The 20,112-nt window shown below is 46.1% G+C and overlaps 1 protein-coding gene across 2 annotated transcripts in view; it reads left to right on the top strand.

The window, feature by feature from the left end:
- The window catches only part of NUDT3 (nudix hydrolase 3), a 78,324-nt gene extending 58,449 nt beyond the window's left edge, over positions 1–19,875 (top strand). For both annotated transcript variants that reach the window (XM_066280056.1, XM_066280142.1), the window contains exons 3-5: positions 13,287–13,331; positions 14,323–14,407; positions 18,184–19,875. In XM_066280056.1, coding sequence (XP_066136153.1) covers positions 13,287–13,331; positions 14,323–14,407; positions 18,184–18,362 — 309 coding nt within the window. In that variant the 3' untranslated portion in view covers positions 18,363–19,875. The remainder of the gene's footprint in view (positions 1–13,286; positions 13,332–14,322; positions 14,408–18,183) is intronic.
- Positions 19,876–20,112: the final 237 nt, after the last annotated feature.

The following is a 20,112-nucleotide window of genomic DNA, read 5'->3' as shown; positions in this document are numbered from 1 at the left end:
TGTGTCAGGACAATGCTCTAACCAACTGAGATACCTGGCCAGGGCCCCCTCATTTTTAACGCTGGTCCTTCATGCTTATTTTTCAGATTCTCAGGTGATCTAGCAGGCAAATTTATTTAAGACCCCCTTCAGTAATTGCTCATTCAAAAGTCATCTAAGTTTCCATTTATAGAAGCTTGCCTGACCCCCGAAAGGTGTCCTCTAATTTATTCTCTCAGCAGCAGAGATGAGGGAGGGCATTAATACATTTGGTAGGTACACATGCTTTGGAATAAGACACCTGGTTCCATGGATGTCCTGAGTTAGATTCCCGGCCAGGGCACACAGGAGAAGTGAACATCTGCTTCTCCACCCCTCCCCCTCCCTCCCTCCCTTCCTGTCTCTCTCCCTTCTTTCCACACCTCAAAATAAATGAATGAATAAAAGTGATTGGCTATTTCACACATTTTAGAAATCACATTTGTGCACAGCGCATGGTTCAAAACGAAATAGGACTCAAAGACGTAGAGGGAAAAGCAGCATTCCTAGGGGACACAGTAGTTACTGTCTGTTTTCTGCCTTACACTTTCATGGTCTCACTGAAGGTTTTGCTAAATATAGTTTTAATTGAAAATCGCTTTCCCTTAAAATTACAAGTATTATTTTCAGTGTTGTGAATAATAAGCCTAATATTAGTTTGGATCTTATTCCTCTAGAGATAACCTGATAGTTTTCCTTCTTTTTATCCGTGGGGTCTTGAAATTTGTCATTTGTCTATAATTTTTATTGATTAGATATTAGGGGACCCCCCTCCCCCATTGAACCTTTGCTTTTGCTTTTTTTCCACTATATTTTCTATCTTGTTTTATGTTATGTTTTAGGAAGTTTTATCTATCTTCTGACTCTTCTAGTGAATGTTTTATTTTAGCAATCACTTAGAAGTTCTGAGATACCAGTTTTATTCTTGGTTGCTTTGTTTGTTTGTTTCTGAATAGTCTCATTAACGTTGACTTCTCGGTGGTGCTTTTTTATTATTTATTTATTTAATTTATTGTGTTTGCATAGATTCTAGTCTTGGCTGCTCTTATATTTTTGTTCTTTTTTAGGATGCCATAGCTTCTCAAATTCCTTTATGAGTAAGAACTAATTTTCCCCAAGTTTTCTTCTGCTCTCTTGACTTTTTTACCAGAGCTGTTTTCATTTGCATGTTCGGTCTTTCTGTCCTTGTGGTGCCTGGCTCGGCTGTCAGGTTGTCCGTGGTTGCCCGGTCACAGCTGTGAGTGACGTGAGTGATGGAGGCCAGGTAGAGTGACCGGAAGGGGGTGAAGCTGTATGCCTGGGCCTTGTGGAAGCATGCCGCAGTCGGGGACTTGCTTCTGGGATGTCTGTAGCTCTGCAGGATACAGTACAGCCCAGTTTCTCTGTTCTTCTGCTTCAGTTAGAGCCCTCAGAGTTGGCTGGGCGGTGGTGGCTGGAGCCAGGGCGCTCTGTGGTGGGTAGCCCTGTGGGATCAGGGGCCTCTCACTTCCACCCGTGTCCTGCCGTAGCCTTTCCTGGGGCCTGGCCTCTGGGACCTGGCCCCTGGGACCTGGCCCCGAGGACCTGTCCGAGCCCGGAGCTGAGCTGCCTCTTCTGCTGGTCTTCCTCCCTGTGCTTGCTCCCGGAGCGTCTGAAACTGCCTTCTTCCCACGGCCTCTCTCCAGTCTGCTTCCTCTGTTCCCTTCTGACGGACTCTCAGGAAGAAGAGGGGGTCATATGCTTAATCAACTACAATTTGTAGTTAATCTTTTTTTATATTTAGAATTCTATCTTTCCTCTCTTCCTTTGACTCTGAAGTAGTGCTCTAAATAGCTTTGTTTCTGTAAGCCAGCGATTTTCAGCCTTTTTCATTTCCTGGCACACATTAACTACTGAAATGCTGTGGCATACCAAGAAATACATTTTTTGCCAATCTGGCAAAAGACATTAGGTGTAATTTTGATTCATTCACACTAGACAGCTATTGTTGTATTGTCTGTTGTCATTTCTTCTTAGGTGGGGCCTTTTCATTTATTTTTATTATGAAAATTATCAAACATAACAAAAGTAAAAGAACTCTACAGTGGACATCCTATGCCCACAGCTTGAATTCTGCCATTAACGTTTTACTACACCTTTTTATGATAACAAATCTATTTTTTATCCATCTATTTGTCAGTTTTTACTTTTTGGACACAATTCAAAGTATATTGCAAATGCTTTTTTCTGAGTACTTTGGCATAACTTATTACCTAGACTTGAATAATTTTCTCTTGGTGAAATATCTATAGATATAATTATATCTATAGATATAATGAAGAGTACCAATCTTGAGTTTTGACAAATATTACACCCTCATAACCCAAACCCCTATTAAGATAAAGGTTATTCTGTTTTCCCAGATGTTCTATTAGGATATTTCCATTACAGTTATAACATATAGTATGTTATATTATAATACAATATATAACACATTATACATTATGTAATAGTTGATAATATAACATAATATGAAATTAAATTAGCTTTACCCTAACCCACATACAGAGTACTAATTTGAATAATAGCTCCCGTTGACATTTTGTTATTTGACAGTCTAAGGGAAAGAGCTCAGTGCCCTGACTCGTCAGGTAGTGCATATTTAAAATCCTTATGGCCCACCAGTGTGCCTGCCACGGCATGCTGAGTGAAAACCACTGCTCAGAGCTAATCATCTAAGATGCTTCTTGCTTTCAATAGATACATTCTAAGCAAGTCACGTTTTTGTAGATTCAGTCATCTTTAGGTATGATTTCTCTCCAATACTAGCAGCTTTTTACAAGCATCCCTCTTTAGTCAAATAATTGATATATAGTATTTATTATTCTTATGTTAAATTTACTAGAAGAACCTAATTTAAAGATTAGCTTTTACTGCAAATAACTACTCCTAAATTACTATTCAGCCCTTTTTTACGAAGTTTATCTGTCTACATTATCAGACACAATTGAATGTTACCCATGGATGAATAGTTAATTCAGTGGCTTAGTGCAGAGATTAGAATCTGCCCTCTTAGAGAATCTAGTTCTGTACTTGAGCTGAGCTGTGTTGGAACCCTGACTAGAGACGGAATTACTGGGACAGGAGCCAAGTGCTTTCTGCTAAGTGAATTGAGTCCAGATGACTCTTCCGAACAGTTGTATTGCTTTCCCACCCAGCTCCACATTCCCGGAAAGGGTTTTTAGTTTTAGGAAGTAGACGCACAACTTCCTTTTCCACTGACTCCAATACAATTCACCGTGGTTTCAGCAGATACTAAGTGCAACTCCTGCCTCTAGAGACACCACAGTCTTTAAACTGCCAGCAGCCGCTGGACCCAGGAAGTCTGACTTACCCGGCTGAGGTCCCACTAAACAGACTCCTCTTAATTCATTGAGCTTGCCAGCTACCGAGCACAGAGCTTGTTTGCTACACAGGAAGTGCATTTAAGGACTCAGATTCTAACTCATCTTAAAGGGACCCCACGTGGCTCAGTGAAAAGCTGAGTTTCCAGGTTAAATCACAATAAATGTAACTTGAGTTCGCTTAAACTTTCAAATAAAACTCACACATGTTCTTTTCAAACATAATAATACTAAGTTACTAGGAATGACGGGCTGGAGAAAGGTATACCAGGCAAACACTGACCAGAAGAAAACTGGGATCATTGTAGCGTCTGACAAAATAGAATGTGGGTGGAAAATACTTAAAGGGACAAGGTGTGCATTTCATACTATTGATAAAAGGAACAGTCTACCAGGACATACAGCAGTCGTGAGTGTATGTACATCTAGCAAACTCTTACCTGCATTAAGCAAAATTGACAGAGTTTTGGGGGAAAGCTGACAAATGTTTAGCTATATTGAAGACTTTAAAACGTCTAATTTAGAAACATAGAGTGGCCAACAGTAAGAAAAATAGGATGAATACCATTAACAGGGTTGATCAGGTAGTTATGTTGAGAGAGAACCTTGCATCCAACAATGAATATGTCATTTTCTCAAGCACACATGGAAGAATGATAAAAACTAACTGCATATCAAGACACAAAAGAAATATTCAAGACCCCAGAGTGTCCGTAACACAGACTATATGTACGTACCCTGACACCGTACAAATTAGAAATCCTCAGTAGAGCCAGCTTGACAGAGAGAAACATATTTGGAAACAGAAGAAATGTTCTAAATAATCCGTGAGTTAAAGCACAAATCACAACAAAAATTAGTAAGTAAATAGAGGTAATTATGAAAGCACTCTACATCGTAACTTACAGGATGCTGCTCATTCAGTCCTTTGAGCCTTAAAGGCTTTTATTAGAAAGCAAAATAGACATTAAATAAACTAAGCAGTCAGTTCAAGAAGCCAGAAAAAGCAGTTGAGTATACTAAAAAAAAGTAAAAGGATGGAAATAACAAGGAAAATGGCAAAAAATAATAGTGAAAAATAGAAATGATCGACAAGACCAAAAGTAGGTTATTTTTACAATATTTGTCTAAGAGATGAACCTCTCCCAGGACCGATAGAGGAAACTTTTAAGAGAAAAGGCAACAAATAAATAAGAAACAAAAAAGGAATAGCCACAGATAGAAACTTTGAAATTAAGAAAATGCTATGAAGCCTGACCTGTGGTGGCGCAGTGAATCAAGCATTGATCTGGAATGCTGAGGTCGCCAGTTCAAAACCCTGGGCTTGCCCGGTCAAGGCACATATGGGAGTTGATGCTTCCTGCTCCAACCCCCTTCTCTCTCTCTCACTCTCTCTCTCTGTCTCTCTTCTCTAAAATGAATAAATAAAAGTAATTAAAGACATACGTGACTCACAAGTCTCACTTCCACCTCCCAGCTTTGTGCTGAGTAGACAACACGAATCTCTCGATGATTGACTTCACTCTATTCCCACCATTTCCCCATTAAAAAAAAAGAAAATACTATGAAGAGCTACAAAAACTTTTTTGAAAAACTTTGATAAAAGTTTTCTGAGAAAACAACCTACCCAAATTTACTTAAGAAAAATTAGAAAACCTGTATATTGATAATTAATTCTTAGGGAAATTAAGTGGCAGTCAGCCTTTACCCACAAAAAAATGCCAAGATCAGACTAGATGAATTTTATTAAAATTTCTAAAAATATATATTCTTACCTTAATGAACTAGGCTAGAGAAAGGTTACTCCACACCTCTTGTAAGGCTGGTATAATCTTGATTAATGATCAGCAAACTTTCTCTGTAAAGGATCAGGCAATAAATATTTTAGATTTTAGAAGTCATAGTGTATATGTCACAAACACTCAACTCTGCTATTGTAGTGTGAATGCAGCCATAGATAATACTTAGTAAGTGAGCATGGCAGTGTCTCAATAAATCTTTATTTACAAAGCAGAGTGGTAAGACAGATTTGGCCCTTTGGGCCACAGTTTGCTGACCCTTCATCTTGACTTGATAATAAAGAGTAGAAAAAACCCCAATAAATTGTCTCTTATGAACATGGGTGCAAAAATTCCAAGTAAAATAACAGAATTTAAAACTTTCTCAAAATGTCACCAGCTGGTGACACAGGTACAAGGATAATTCAATCTGAGAAAATGTGTTTATGCAATTTATATTATAAAGACTAAAATAGCCCTGGCCGGTTGGCTCAGTGGTAGAGCGTCAGCCTGGCGTGCGGGGGACCTGGGTTCGATTCCCGGCCAGGGCACATAGGAGAAGCGCCCATTTGCTTCTCCACCCCCCCCTTCCTCTCTGTCTCTCTCTTCCCCTCCCGCAGCCAAGGCTCCATTGGAGCAAAGATGGCCCGGGCACTGAGGATGGCTCCTTGGCCTCTGCCCCAGGCGCTAGAGTGGCTCTAGTCGCGGCAGAGCGACGCCCCGGAGGGGCAGAGCATCGCCCCCTGGTGGGCAGAGCGTTGCCCCTGGTGGGCGTGCCGGGTGGATCCTGGTCGGGTGCATGCGGGAGTCTGTCTGACCGTCTCTCCCCCTTTCCAGCTTCAGAAAAATACAAAAAAAAAAAAAAAAAGACTAAAATAGAAAAATTATCTCAGTGAATGAAGAAAAATTACTTATCAAAATTCAATACCTGTTTATTTATTTATTTTGGTATTTTTCTGAAGTTGGAAACGGGGAGGCAGTCAGACAGACTCTTGCACCCGTTTATTTTTAAAACTATAAGCAAAGTGAAAAATAAAGGAAATTTCTGAGGTGTCTAATAAAACCTACACAGATATTATATTTTTGAGATTTTCAGAGCATTCTCATGGCAGACAGGAAAAAGACAATTGTTTGTTATTGTGCTGCCATTTAATACTGAACTGGAGCCCCAACTACTGGGATAAGACAGAAATAAATAAAATGCTGTCCTGGTGGACGGTTCACTTGGTTAGAGCATCATCCCAAAGCATAGAGGTTGCTGGTTTGATCCTTGGTTAGGACACATACAGGAACAGATTGATGTTCCTTTCTCTCCTTCTCACTCTCCTTATTCCTCTCTCTCTCAAATCAGTAAAATAAACATTTAAAAAAATAACTGAAATTACAATGATCCAAAGGAAGAATCATAAGTGTCATTATTTGCAGATGGTATGATCATTATTAGGAAACCGAAGGGGCAGGACAGCAAATAGTAGAAATAGTAAGAGCATTTAGAAGGGTTGCAAGAAACCAGCAATGTTTCTTTATACCAGCCGTAATAAGTTAGGAAATATGTAACTTTAAAATATATATACCAGGCCCTGGCCGGTTGGCTCAGCGGTAGAGCATCAGCCTGGCAGGTGGAAGTCCTGGATTCGATTCTTAGCCAGGGCACACAGGAGAAGCGCCCATCTGCTTCTCATTCCCTCTCCCTCTCCTTCCTCTCTGTCTCTCTCTTCCCCTCCCGCAGCTGAGGCTCCATTGAGAGTTGGCCCGGGCCCTGAGGATGGCTCCATGGCCTCTGCCTCAGACGCATTAATACAGTGCAGGATCTTTAAAATAAAACTTCGTTGACCGCCTGCCCTGTGGTGGCGCAGTGGATAAAGCGGCGACTTGTAACCCTGAGGTCGCCGGTTCAAAACTCCAGGCTTGCCCAGTCAGGGCACACACAGCAATCTGAAACAGCTAAGTGAAGCAGCTATGAGTTGATACCTCTTGCTCCCCACTGTCTGTAAAATCAGTAAATAAATTCTTAAAAAACAAAACAAAACTATTGAAGGCAAAAAAGACCTGAGTAAATGGAGAGGTGTAATCTAGACCTAGATGAGAAGACTTCAATATTATAAAGATAGGAGATTTTCTCAAGTTGATCGAAAAATTCAGTAATAAAAAGAAACATCCCAAAGTATTTTTCAAGAGATCTGAAAAACTGATCTTTGAAGTTGATGTGGAAGAATAAAGGTACAAAAGTGGCTTTAGGCCCTGGCCGGTTGGCTCAGTGGTAGAGCGTTGGCCTGGCGTGCAGAAGTCCCAGGTTCAATTCCCGGCCAGGGCACACAGGAGAGGCGCCCATCTGCTTCTCCACCCCTCCCCCTCTCTTTCCTCTCTGTCTCTCTGTTCCCCTCCCGCAGCCAAGGCTCCATTGGAGCAAAGTTGGCCCGGGCGCTGGGGATGGCTCCATGGCCTCTGCCCCAGGCGCTAGAGTGGCTCTGGTCACAACAGAGTGATGCCATGGATGGGCAGAGCATCGCCCCCTGGTTGGCGTGCCGGGTGGATCCCGGTCGGGTACATGCGGGAGTCTGTCTGACTGCCTCCCCGTTTCCAGCTTCAGAAAATTAAAAATTAAAAAAAAAATTAAAAGTGGCTTTAGAGTTTTTGAAAAGGAACTAACAAGCTCCACTAGCTAAAACCATGTGCTGTTAGTACATAAATTGACAACTAGATGAGGAAACAGAATGATATCCATGTGTCTGTTCTGGAGTCCCTAGACCACTGGCTATTTGGGAACAAATCCCCAAATTTGTTTATTGGTGGACCATAAATCAAATTCTCAAACTATTAGAAAAAATACAGGAGACTAACTAACCTTATGCCATTGGGATAGGTTATCTGTTTCTTTAAAAGATACTAAACTCACACAAGAGAAAGATAGTCAAATCAGCCATGTCTTATAAAGCGTGTTTGGCAAAGGACATCACAAACAACGATGAAACACAGGTGCCGGATCAGGAGCTGGTGTTTACCACAGAGGCAGTACAAATCGTCAGCAGTCAAGCAGATAAAGTGTATGAGTTCCCGGAAGAAGACATCTGGATGTTCATTAAACATAAGAAAAAGTACACAATTTCAGTATTAAAATTATGCAGTATATTGTCGATCCTGGAAATGCTGAGGTCGCCAGTTTGAAACCCTAGGCTGCCTGGTCAAGGCACATATGGGAGTTGATGCTTCCTGCTCCTCCCCCCTTCTCTCTCTCTGTCTCTCTCTCCTCTCTAAAATGAATAAAAAAAATTATGCAATATAATTTTACATTCATCATAATGACCCAAAATAGAAAAGACTGATAACAAACATTGAACATTAAAAAGGAACAAGAGTGATGAGAAGTTGTACACTGCTGCCCTTGTGCTTGGTTATCATACAGCGAACTGTCCGAAAACTCTGTGGCTTAAAATAGTAAGTATTGATGATGTACTCACGAGCCCATGGGTCAGCTTCTGTCAGCTGGGCAAGTCAGATGTCCGCAGCCAGCTCGGGGCAAGTGGGCGGCTCTGCTGACTTTAGCTGGGCCTGTTCACGGTGGGAGGCGAGCTGGCTCCGGGCTGCTTTGCCGTTCCCTCAGCTGAGACAGGTCTTGCACCCTTTAGGAGACTAGCTCACATGGCAATGGCGGAGTTCCAAAAGAAAACAGAGGCTGGCCTTGGGACCAGCACACCATCTTTCTACATTCTGTCAACCAAAGCAAGGCACACGGCCAACCTAGTACAGGGGTGGGTAAACAGATTCCATCTCGTGATAGGAAGAGCTATAAAATTATATTTCTTCTTTTTTTTATTTTGAGAGGAGAGGAAATAGTGAGAGACAGACTCTTTTTTTTTTTTTTTTTTTTTTTTTTTACAGAGGCAGAGATAGACAGGGACAGACAGACAGGAACAGAGAGAGATGAGAAGCATCAATCATCAGTTTCTCGTTGCGCGTTGCGACTTCTTAGTTGTTCATTGATTGCTTTCTCACATGTGCCTTGACCGTGGGCCTTCAGCAGACCGAGTAACCCCTTGCTAGAGCCAGCGACCTTGGGTCCAAGCTGGCGAGCTCTTTGCTCAAGCCAGATGAGCCCGCGCGCGACCTCGGAGTCTCGAACCTGGGTACTTCCGCATCCCAGTCCGACGCTCTATCCACTGCGCCACCGCCTGGTCAGGCGAGACAGACTCTTATATGTGTCCTGACCAGGATCCACCAGGCAACCTCTGTCTGTGGCTGATGCTTGAATTAACTGAGCTATTTTTAGTACCTGAGGCTGATGCTCAGACCAACCAAGCTATCCTCAGTGCCTGAGCTGACGTTCAAACCAGTTGAGCCACTGACTGAGAGGGGAAGAAGGAGAGAAGGGGGAAAGAAGTAGATGGTCGCTTCTCCTGTGTGCCCAGGCTGACGCTCTGTCCACTGAGCCAGCCAGCCAGGGTATAAAATTATAGTTCAGAGAATGTGGATACCGGGAAAGGTGTCAAATTGCAGCCATCTCTGCAGTTGCTCTATTGCAGGGAGCCAACTTAATATGTGGGGACATGGAAGGGACTTTTTCCCAGTGATTCAGAAATTTGACTTTTAGTATAGATATTGCACTCCCACAAGTGGTAGACAATAAGAATATAAGTGAGTTTTTGTGATTGGTAGCATTTTTTTGTAATAGCAGGACTAAATGTTTACCAACAAGTGAATGGATCAACAAATTGTGGTAAATTCCTAAAATAGATTACTGTTCAGCAACCAAAATAAATGAATTAGAACTATATGTATCAGTGTAGCTAAAACTCAGAAACATATTAAGGGGAAGTTGCAGAAGGTATAATTCTTTTTTTTTTTTTTCACTGAATAGAGAAACATGCAGAAAAGACTATATACCATTAATGGTGGATATATACCTAAGTTGTAAAATTATTTTTAAAAATTCAAGAGAATGATAAACACCAAATTCAAGTGAGTTAGTTGCCTTTGGCAGGGGTGCAGAATACAGAAGGGATTTCAGTTGTACAGTTTCATTTCTTAAAAAAGGAAAAATAAAGACAACAAAATGATTGATTACCATTTGACAAAGCTGGCTAGTGGTGACCTGAATGTTTGTTATTTTCTTTACTTTTTAATGTTTTAAATATTTCATTTAAAACACAAACAAACAATACCCCGGGAAGGGATTCCACTGGACTTACTGCTGGCCTCTCGTCTTTCACCTGTCTGCATTGTGATTCTTCCCTTCTGTGGTTTCTGCATTTGGCAGGGACCAGGTAGTCACATGCATTGAACACCCTGTGTTCTGTCTGTGGGTTTCCTCACACGGACTGCTGTTAGAGTCTCTCCCCTGAGCTCCTTCTGGGCCTGGACTGTTGCTTTAATGGAGGAAGCTTTTGTACTCAAGCTCCCTTGAGTGTGTAGAAGTTTTGTTTTCGGGTCCCCAGTCTCCTCACGGGGCTGCCTTTTCAATCCAGGGCAGTGGCAGGACACTCTCCGATATGAGAACCAGGGCCCCTGACCCACTGTGGCTCCCGCAGCACCGGGTCACCTTCTCACGTAAGAAGAGAGAGGCTGGCCGTTCTCATGTTGCTTCAGCAGCAGCAGCGTGGCCGTGGCCGGGTTTGAGTCAGCTTCTCATCAGTACCCGTGGCCTGCCCCTCACGATCACAAGATGATGGTAGCAGCTCCACGTTTCAGGTCCCCGCTTGACAAGCAGGGGAGTGTAGGGTTTCTCTTTGTGCGGTGCTTTGTATCATGGTGGGAAATTGTTCCTGGAAGCCCCCAGGAGACTTGTCTCAGGAACCGTTTGTCCAGAACTGGGTCACGCAGCCCCCCTGAGCCCGTGCCTGCAGCGGGGAGCAGAATTCCCAGTGCCCCCGCCAGGTGTGCCCTGCTCTCAGCTGACAGGTTCTGGACCTTCCTGGGAGCAGGGCAGAGGGGAGTGAGTGCCCATGGGCTGGGCAGCGGCAGTGTCTGCCAGAATGCCCACCTTAGAGTGAGAGCTTACTTTCAGAAGGTGATGGCCCACTTTGTGCCGCCCACACTAACAGCAAAGTCGGGTTCTTTGAGGTGGGGGGGGTCACTCCAGCGGCAGGTGCAGAGGCCTGCCTGGGGCGTGCCTCTGCCCGGGCCTCAGGTGCCCACTGCAGGGGGCGGTCTGCTAGAGGGACGGGGGGGCGGGGGTCACTCCAGCGGCAGGTGCAGAGGCCTGCCTGGGGCGTGCCTCTGCCCGGGCCTCAGGTGCCCACTGCAGGGGGCGGTCTACCAGAGGGACGGGGGGGGGGGGGGGGGGGGGGGCACTGAAGTCTCCCGTAAACACTTCCAACTTCAGTAAAACACCCTAAAAGGGAAAGGACACATTTGTAACTTTTTCATTTTCAAAAAATAGGCAGTTGTTCACCTTAGTTTTTGTTAGCTAGATTTAGTATTGTATATTTTGAAGTTCAAGGAAGCATTAGGGCTTTTGATTGGAATTATAACTGCTTTCAAGTGATTTTGAGAATAGGTTTAAACCGTCACCCTGGCTGGACCACCTTACATGCGCCTGAATCAGATCTAATCCCCTGACTGGGTACTCAGTTGGTTAGAGCATCTTCCCAATATGCCAAGGTTGCAGGCTTGATCCTGGTCAAGGAGCAGACAAGAATCCACCGATGAATGTGTGAGTGGGTGGAACAGCAGATCTGTGTTCCTCTCTCTCTGAAGGGGAAAAAAAAATATATATATATTGAGTCAGCTTCTCATTAATGCTTGTGTCCTGCCCCTCACAATCACAAGATCACATACACACACACACACACACACACAAATTACCAAAAAAAATGTTTTCCCCCAGTGTCTGAGCCAGATATCTGTGAAATGTAGCGCTGACACGGACCCCAGCGTACGTGTGAGAGTCATGTGAGAAGGAAGCCCCGTGCGGGTGCTCGTGGCAGCGATGGAGCGGCCGGGAGGCGAGAGCAGCACGGGTGGAAATTATGAAAAAATGTAGTGGTTATGGTGGACCTGTCTCGGGAGACCTTAGCCTATGAGAAATCTTTCTTTTTCAGCACTATGGCTTTAAAGAACTGAATTTTTTTTTCTTTTTCTTTTTTGTTTTTAGCAAGAGAGGGGTAGGGGGACAGACAGGAAGGGAGAGAGATGAGAAGCATCAATTCTTTGTTGTGGCACCTTAGTTGTTCATTGATTGCTTCTCATAGGTGCCTTGATGGGGGCGGCTCCAGCTGAGCCAGTGACCCCTTACTCAAGCCGGCGACCTTGAGCTACAAGCCAGCATCGAACCTGGGACCTCCGCATGCTGGGCCAACGCTCTACCCACGGAGCAAACTGGCCAGAGCCATAACTTCTATTTTAGAAGGACAGAATACAGAAACAAAGGCATATGTAATAGAAATAGGTAGCTATGTAAAGAATAGTTAGAAATAAAAATAAAAAACAGACTATAGAGATGAGAGAACTCCAGCCTGGATACAGTTGTGTTTTTTTAATAGTAAATCGGAATAGACTGAAAAAATTAACCTGTAATGCATCAGAAAAACACAGATCTAAAAGAAAAAATTACCAAAGGCCAGAGGCAGATAGAGGGTAGACTCAGGTGCCTAACCACTGTGGGAAGCGGTCACGCTCCTTGTCACTGTTGCCACAGCGTTCTGTACATCTCCGTCGATACCTGTTGTGGGCGGCATTGCCAGGTTCACGTCTGTGGGCTTCAGTTTGGCTGAGCTCCTGTGGGGTGCCAGCTCTGCCTGGCGCTGCCCGTGGGCATCCAGGAACAAGTCGGGCAGGTTCTCGCCTTTTGCTCCAGCCTGTGCACTGTCTCTCTGGCACCCACAGTGCTGTCGGCTCGACCGAGGCATTCAGTGTATGTTTGTTGAATGAATGAATCAGTGAGTGAAGTCATTCATGGCCTGGATTCTCTGCTGTTTGGCTGTTTGGCCAGCTTTCAGTGGGGAGAGCGCCTAAGAGAACCTCCCCCCACCCAAGCTCACCCCTGCACACCCTGCTTGTCTCAGCCGGTGACAGGCAGGAAGCCCGAGGACCCTCACCAGGCGGGGTCCTCGTGTTTCTCCTCGGAAGATTTAGGAGGAGGCGGCAACGTAAACAATATCAATGTGTTCAATTTTTTCCCCTCACTTTTCAGGCTGGAGTCAAAGGGACATTGGGAAGATTAGTCGGGATTTTTGAGGTAAGCCTGTTAAAATCTTTGGTGTGCTGGGTAGCGTAATAACCACATGTATCTTTGTCTTGGTCCATTCAAGAGGCTATCCCAAAATACCAGCAGCTGGGTGGTTTTCAACACTAGAAATGGGTCTTTCACAATTGTGGAGGCAGGAAATTCAAGGGCAGCAGCCTCAGGGTCTGGTTGAGGCCCTGCTTCCTGGACCCAGCTGAGTCTCCGGCATCCTCTCTTGGGGAAGGGGATGCTGCTCTCTAGGTCTCTGTCACAAGGCCCCCGATCCCGCTCAGGAGGATCAGCCCTCACAGCCCAGTCGCCCTCCTAGTACCAGCACTTCAGTGATTAGCATTTCAGCACAGGAATTGGGGGGAGACATACACATTTATTTAGTCCGTTTCAGGCTTCACCTCCCCCAGAAAGCTAGACTGTTGTTTGTAAGCGTTATTTATCCCATCCCTGCCTCTCTCCTTTCCTCCTCAGATGTGAGGAAGGGTAGGGAAGTATAGAGAAGACAGGCAAAACAGAACGTAAATAGCTCTAGCGAAAGAGGGAGAAACAAGGAAGTTGGCTGGGGCAGAGATTCTGAGGACGCAGGACGCAGGGAGAAGTCAGGGAACAAAGCTGGGTGAAGTGAGCAGGCCATCGCCTGCCTGGCTGGCCCTGGGGAGGCCCACCCCAGTCTCCTCGCTTCCTGGTGCCCAGCTCCGTAAATTGACTGGGTGCCTTTTCCTGCTCACAGCGTGTCCCTGAAGTTGCACGTAGGGGAAGGGGAAGGGGAAGGAAAAGATAGGAGAGCTTTAGAAACCCAGCCAGAGAGCTCACCCCAAATGCAAGTGTGGTGCGTCTCAGACCGGCCCCTGGACGACTCCGTGCTTGGTTGTGGGACAGGAGAAGGTACAAGGAACCCCGCGTCCCCGCTCTGGTCACCTGTGTAGGAGTGCGCTTCCCTTGAGCACTCTGGGCTCTGAGGAGTGACTCCCTCCGCCCCCTGTGCCCGCAGAACCAGGAGAGGAAGCACAGGACGTACGTGTACGTGCTCATCGTCACGGAGGTGCTGGAGGACTGGGAGGACTCGGTTAACATTGGTAAGTTGCCCCGGGTGCTCCAGGGCCCACAGCCAGCTCGGGCCACGGCACCAGTTGCACTCAGAACCAGAAACGACAGCCTGATAGGAGGGTGTACCCAGTGAAAGAAGCTTGTCCACTTTGGAACTTCAGAAAGTCAGTATTTTGAAGTGTTTAAAAGGAAGCTGAGGTTGGGTACATGGTGACCAAATAGAAACGCCCCTAAAAGTAAGAGCTGTTCCAAAATCAGATTGGGTCCTCCGGGCCCACTGCCAGCCCCTGACCCGGGGGGGAGGTGGCCCTGGCAGCCGCATGGGGCACTGACTGGCACTCTCCCGGAGACCACAGGTCGGACCAGAGTCACTTAATAGGTGGGGAGTGGTGGGAGTGGTTTCCAGTTTCATTCCTGTCACTCCTCGAGTCACCTAGTGTCCTAAAGAGCCATTCTCTTCACTCTCGAAGATCACTTTGGATGTATGTCTTTAGAACTAAAATCTGAGGTGATTTGTGGTTGGTTTGTGGTTAATTTTTAACCTCTGAATAAAAATATATTCTAGAAAAGCATACGGATAATTTATGTTGTGAACTGGCAAATAAAGAAAGCACTTGCCGAAGGCTCCCCTTCACTGGGAGTGCCCGCTCTGTGCCAGGCCCTGCCGTTCTCACGGCCTTGCGTTGGGTAAGACCAGCGTGCGTAGGAGAACGGGTTCAGTGAGGGTCACTGAAAGCAGACCCCTGGCCAGCTGGGGCCGGGGTCGGAAAGGGAGATGGAGCCGTGTGGCTGGCCCTGTCCTCAGCGCACTGGCGGCTGGAGCCGCACATTATGGTAGAAATCTAAGCTCCCATCGCTCTGTTAATGCCCAAAACTCTCACCTGTGCTCCCACCTCTGAGAATTAATCCTGATGAAGTCATCTGAAATACGGGGAGTAAGGCTGCAAGCCTTCCTTCAGACGAACCTTCTTCAGGTGAAAAATCAGGTCTTCACTGTAACTCCGTGAATGAGCAGTGATCTGGGTGCATTCCTCTGATGGAGTGTGAGCTGTCACCGTGGGAAAGTGCTTACAAAATAGTGTCAGTGAGTGAAAAAAGCAGGGTAGTTTGAAATGAAAACAAAAAGTGAGACTGGTTTTCACCTACAGCATTGGCAGTTCCCAGGAGGGGCAGTGCTGGCGGGGGCGTGCCGCCAGTGCTCTGGCACGCAGGACCTGGCTGTGTGGTCTCAGAGCACAGTTAACGCTGTACGTCACGAGCCCTTCATAGTGCAGGTGTTTTATTCATACAATCCCAGTTCTAGGGATCTGCCCTGAGAGGTTAGAAAAGACAGAGATGAAGATTTTTTTAAATTGTAGCAGGATTATTGAGATGGCAGGATACTGATGTTCAGTGACAGGGAAATGGTTAAAGGAATGACAGTACATCATGCTAGATGTTATAATATGTTTTTATTAAATGTTATATTTTTTATAGCATAGAAGAATGCTTAAGAATTAGTGTGAATGGCCCTGGCCCGTTAGCTCTGTGGTAGAGCATCGGCCCAGCACGTGGAAGTCCTGGGTTTGTTCCCAGTCAGGACACACAGGAGAAGCGCCCATCTGCTTCTCCACTCCTTCTCCCTCTTGCTTCTCTCTCTTTCTCTCTCTCTCTCTCTCTCTCTCTCTCTCCTCCTCCCCTCCCACAGCCATGGCTTGATTGGAGTGAGTTGGCCACAGGGCACTGAGGATGGCTCTGTGGCCTCTGCCTCAGGCACTAAAAATAGCTCAGTTGCTGAGCAACGGAGCAAGGGCCCCCAGATGGGTATCGCCCCCTAGTGGGCTTGCCACATAGATCCTGGTCAGGGTACCTGTGGGAATCTGTTTCTGCCTCCCTCCTTTCACTGAATTAAAAAAAAAAGGGCAGTGTAAAGTAAAAAAGAAACAATAATAAGCAAACTCTTGTAGCACATTCTGTGTACCAGGTATTGTTCAAATACTTTACATAGTAATCCTCACAACAGACTTGTGAGATAGGGACTATTTATTACCTCCATGTTATAACTTGCCCTGAGCTGCACAGCTCGTTAGAACCAGTGATGGAGCCGAGCGCGTTGGTGTTGGCCTCCGCGTCCTGACCACGGCGCCCTGGCCAAGCCTCTCAGGAGCTGGAGCACCTTACAGCATGGTTCAGCTACAGGTGTCCAAACACAGCATCTTTCTGAATAGGACGAAAGCAGAGCAGAGGCACTGGCATAGTGAAGAAGCCAGTTTTAGGTTACAAGGTTATGGGTAATTATGTTATACTTTCCCCCATTTTCACACTTTTAAGCAATGATCTTTTATTATAAAAGGTAAAATAATAAAAGGGTTTTATTTTTTTTTAAAGATTTTACTTACTGATTTGAGAGAGAGAGAGAAAGAAGGAGGGGAGGAGCAGGAACCATCAACTCCCATATGTGCCTTGAGCAGACAAGCCCAGGGTTTCGAACCCACAACTTCAGCATTCTAGGTTGACACTTTATCCACTGCACCACCACAGGTCAGGAAATAATAAAGGATTTTAAAACATGCATTAAGGAAACCAAATAGGCCCTGGCCAGGTGGTTCCGTGGGCAGAGTCATCCCAGCACGCCAGGGTCGTGGGTTTGATTCCCGGTCAGGGCGCCTACAAGAATCAGCCAGTGTGTGCACAACTGAATGGAACAGGTGAGTGAAACGAGTTGGTCCTTCTCCCCCCCCCCCTCAAGTCAATGGAAAAATTTAAAAATACAGAAATAAAAAAGAAGACGATGAAGACCAAATAGGAGATGGATTTGACTCCATAAAAGAAGCCAAAGGCCCGAGTCCGCAGGGGCTGAGCAGGGCCATTGAGAGAGGACAGTGGACAGAGCCAGTTCAGTGGCGTGTGACGCACATTTAAAAAGAAAAACAAATATTAATAGTGATTGTGTTGAGGGTTTTTCTTTCTTTTTTAAAAAGTTTTTTCTATTACAGGGATATATCACTCATATATATATATATATATATATATATATATATATATTTTTTTTTTTTTTTTGTATTTTTCCAAAGTTGGAAATGGGGAGGCAGTCAGACAGACTCCTGCATGCACCTGACCAGGATCCACCCGGCACGCCCACCAGGGGGCGATGCTCTGCCCCTCCAGAGCGTCACTCTGTTGCAACCAGAGCCATTCTAGCGCCTGAGGCAGAGGCCACAGAGCCATCCTCAGCGCCCAGGCCAATGGAGCCTTGGCTGCGGGAGGGGAAGAGAGAGACAGAGAGGAAGGAGAGTGGGAGGGGTGGAGAAGCAGACGGGCGCTTCTCCTGTGCGCCCTGGCTGGGAATTGAACCCGGGTCTTCTGCACGCCAGGCTGACGCTCTACCACTGAGCCAACCGGCCAGGGCCCATATAAATTTTTTAAAATAAATAACTGATTACAAGCCAGCCATCGTAGTACTCTTGGGAGCTTGATTTTTGCAGGGGTGGGACGCTGGCCAGGCTTCTGGTTCCTCTGAGCCAGTGGAGCAGCCTGCACGCAGGGGCGCTGCTGGCCGGCTTGGTCAGGAGACCTGTTGTGTGCTGGCCGTCCACTCTGCAGTTCTCAGACTTCGTGCCTGTTTTCTGCGTTAGGCATTTGTGCAGTATTTGAAGTGTAGAAAGCGTGCTTGTGTTACTCTTATATGAAAGAGAATGTATATAATACGTATTTTGAAAAGGTTGACAACCATGACTTCGTGTTCAGTCTATGTTTTCTCAAACGTCAGAAGATTCAAGGCCGTCTGTGGCTTCCCCGTGTCCTGATCTCTCCCTCTGCCCCGCAGGGAGGAAGAGGGAGTGGTTTACGATCGAGGAGGCCATCCGAGTGCTGCAGAGCCACAAGCCCGTGCAGGCCTCGTATTTTGAGACGCTGAGGCAAGGCTACTCCGCCAACAACGGCACCCCGGTCGTGGCCACCACGTACGCAGTCTCTGCGCAGAGCTCCACGTCCGACATCAGATGACTGGAGCCCCGAGGAGGACGGAAATGGGAAACCGGACTGAAGTGCAACCCTCCCCTCCCCCTCCCCTTGCCTCTCCTCCCGGCCTCCCCCCTGAAACAGGCATGTCTACAGCACGGCCGGGTCACTGACGGGGCTGCTGCAGGTCTTACCTGATGGGCTTCTTCTCTTTCTGCTGGGAGTGGGGGTGGCATTTGTACGTATTTGGGTGCATGAGCTGTCCCTCCCCGGCCACACCCTGCAGTTCTCTAAGGGGCAGCAGCCTTCCCTCTGCCTTGGATTCTGCAGTATTCCTGTCTGCCTCAGCCTAGCTCTGGCCAGACGTTTTTCTTTGATTTAAAAATTTTTTTTATTAAAAGATACCAATCCGAGACAAAACCTTTCAAGCGTTTGCGCTATAGTGTGCATACAGTCCCGTAGGCTGGCCCCTTGCTTCGCAGGGCACATTTATCTACACATTATATACTGGGCCTATAATATGTAAATGAATGACTTTTAGAAGAGGAGTTTAACTGTTTAAATGTTTTTAAGGTTTTGTGTTTTTTTTAATTTTGGGCGTTTCTGAAATGGAGCACCTCACGGTTCACGTTTTTCGCCTGAGGCTGGTGGTCAGACCCGTCCTGCCCCTGTCCTCCCTGCTCAGCCGCCAACACTGCAGGGACAGATGAGCACAGCCGCCGGCCTGGCGCCCCAGGACCGGCCCTCTCCTCCCCTCTCCACGCTGGTCCCACTCCACGCAAAAACCGCGAAGAAACCGATTCTCTTTTTTGTTTCCGAGCCAGGAGCAAGCTGGCCTCAACTCAGATCCAGAGGAGCAGGGACGGAAATTGAATCCCTCCCTGCGTGTTGACAATAAGGATTTGAACTGGGTTCTCGGGATCACTCTCTAAAAACTGGAACGGAGCATCGAGCACTGTACCTACCCTGCTGGTTTTGGAGTTTTTTCCATAATGCTACTTACCGCCACCAACGCCTCGCTCCCGTGCAGACCTGGCTGACAGCGCCACCTGGACACTGTCCTCGCGAGGGCAGCTGTGCAGGCCTGTCCCCACCCTGGCAACCACGCCAAGTTCCTGAAAGTACACAGAGAAAACCCAGGTGTCCGCTTGTCTTTGTAATGTCACAGCATTGTAAGTGCACCTTGAGCATGCTCAGAAATACTGAATATGTCTCCGCCGGGGGGTGGCAGGCCGTCTTTTGGCTGAGAAGGGACACGGCCGAATGCTTAACGTTTACTAGAGCAGCTTCCCGGTGCACTGGCTCGCTCAGACTGTCCCGTTGGGGTTTGCTAGTTCTCAGCTGGCTTCGTTGGCCAATTGTGTTGTTTAGTTGGGAAGTAAGGGTCTTAAAATCTGGGGGTGGGGCTGGGGGGGCACCGATCGATCCCTGGCTTGGGACAGGAGCTTGTTGCCATACTCTTAGTGGCATCTCCAGTGTCAAAACATAGCCAAGATGTGAAATTAGAATCGTAGTTCTCTTTATTTAAAACTTCTAATAAATACTCAAACTTTGAAAAGCTTTTTGCTCTTCCCTCCCACAAAGAGAGTGTGTCTGTCTGTCTGGTCAGCCTGTCTTGGAGGGCACCACTCGGTGAATTTAAGTTCTGTTACACTCGGTTTGCCCTTCTCTCCCAGTCTTTTTTTTTTTTTTTTCTATAGTGGGTGCAAATGTGATAAACAGACTGACTTTCTTTTTTTTTAGCTTGTTTTTTTATTTTTTTATTATTTTTTATTTATTCATTTTAGAGAGGAGA

The sequence above is a fragment of the Saccopteryx bilineata genome, chromosome 1 (assembly GCF_036850765.1).
Source record: "Saccopteryx bilineata isolate mSacBil1 chromosome 1, mSacBil1_pri_phased_curated, whole genome shotgun sequence".
NCBI lineage: Eukaryota > Metazoa > Chordata > Mammalia > Chiroptera > Emballonuridae > Saccopteryx > Saccopteryx bilineata.
The sequence above is the reverse complement of the archived record's forward strand: the minus strand, read 5'-3'. Positions and strand labels throughout refer to the sequence as shown.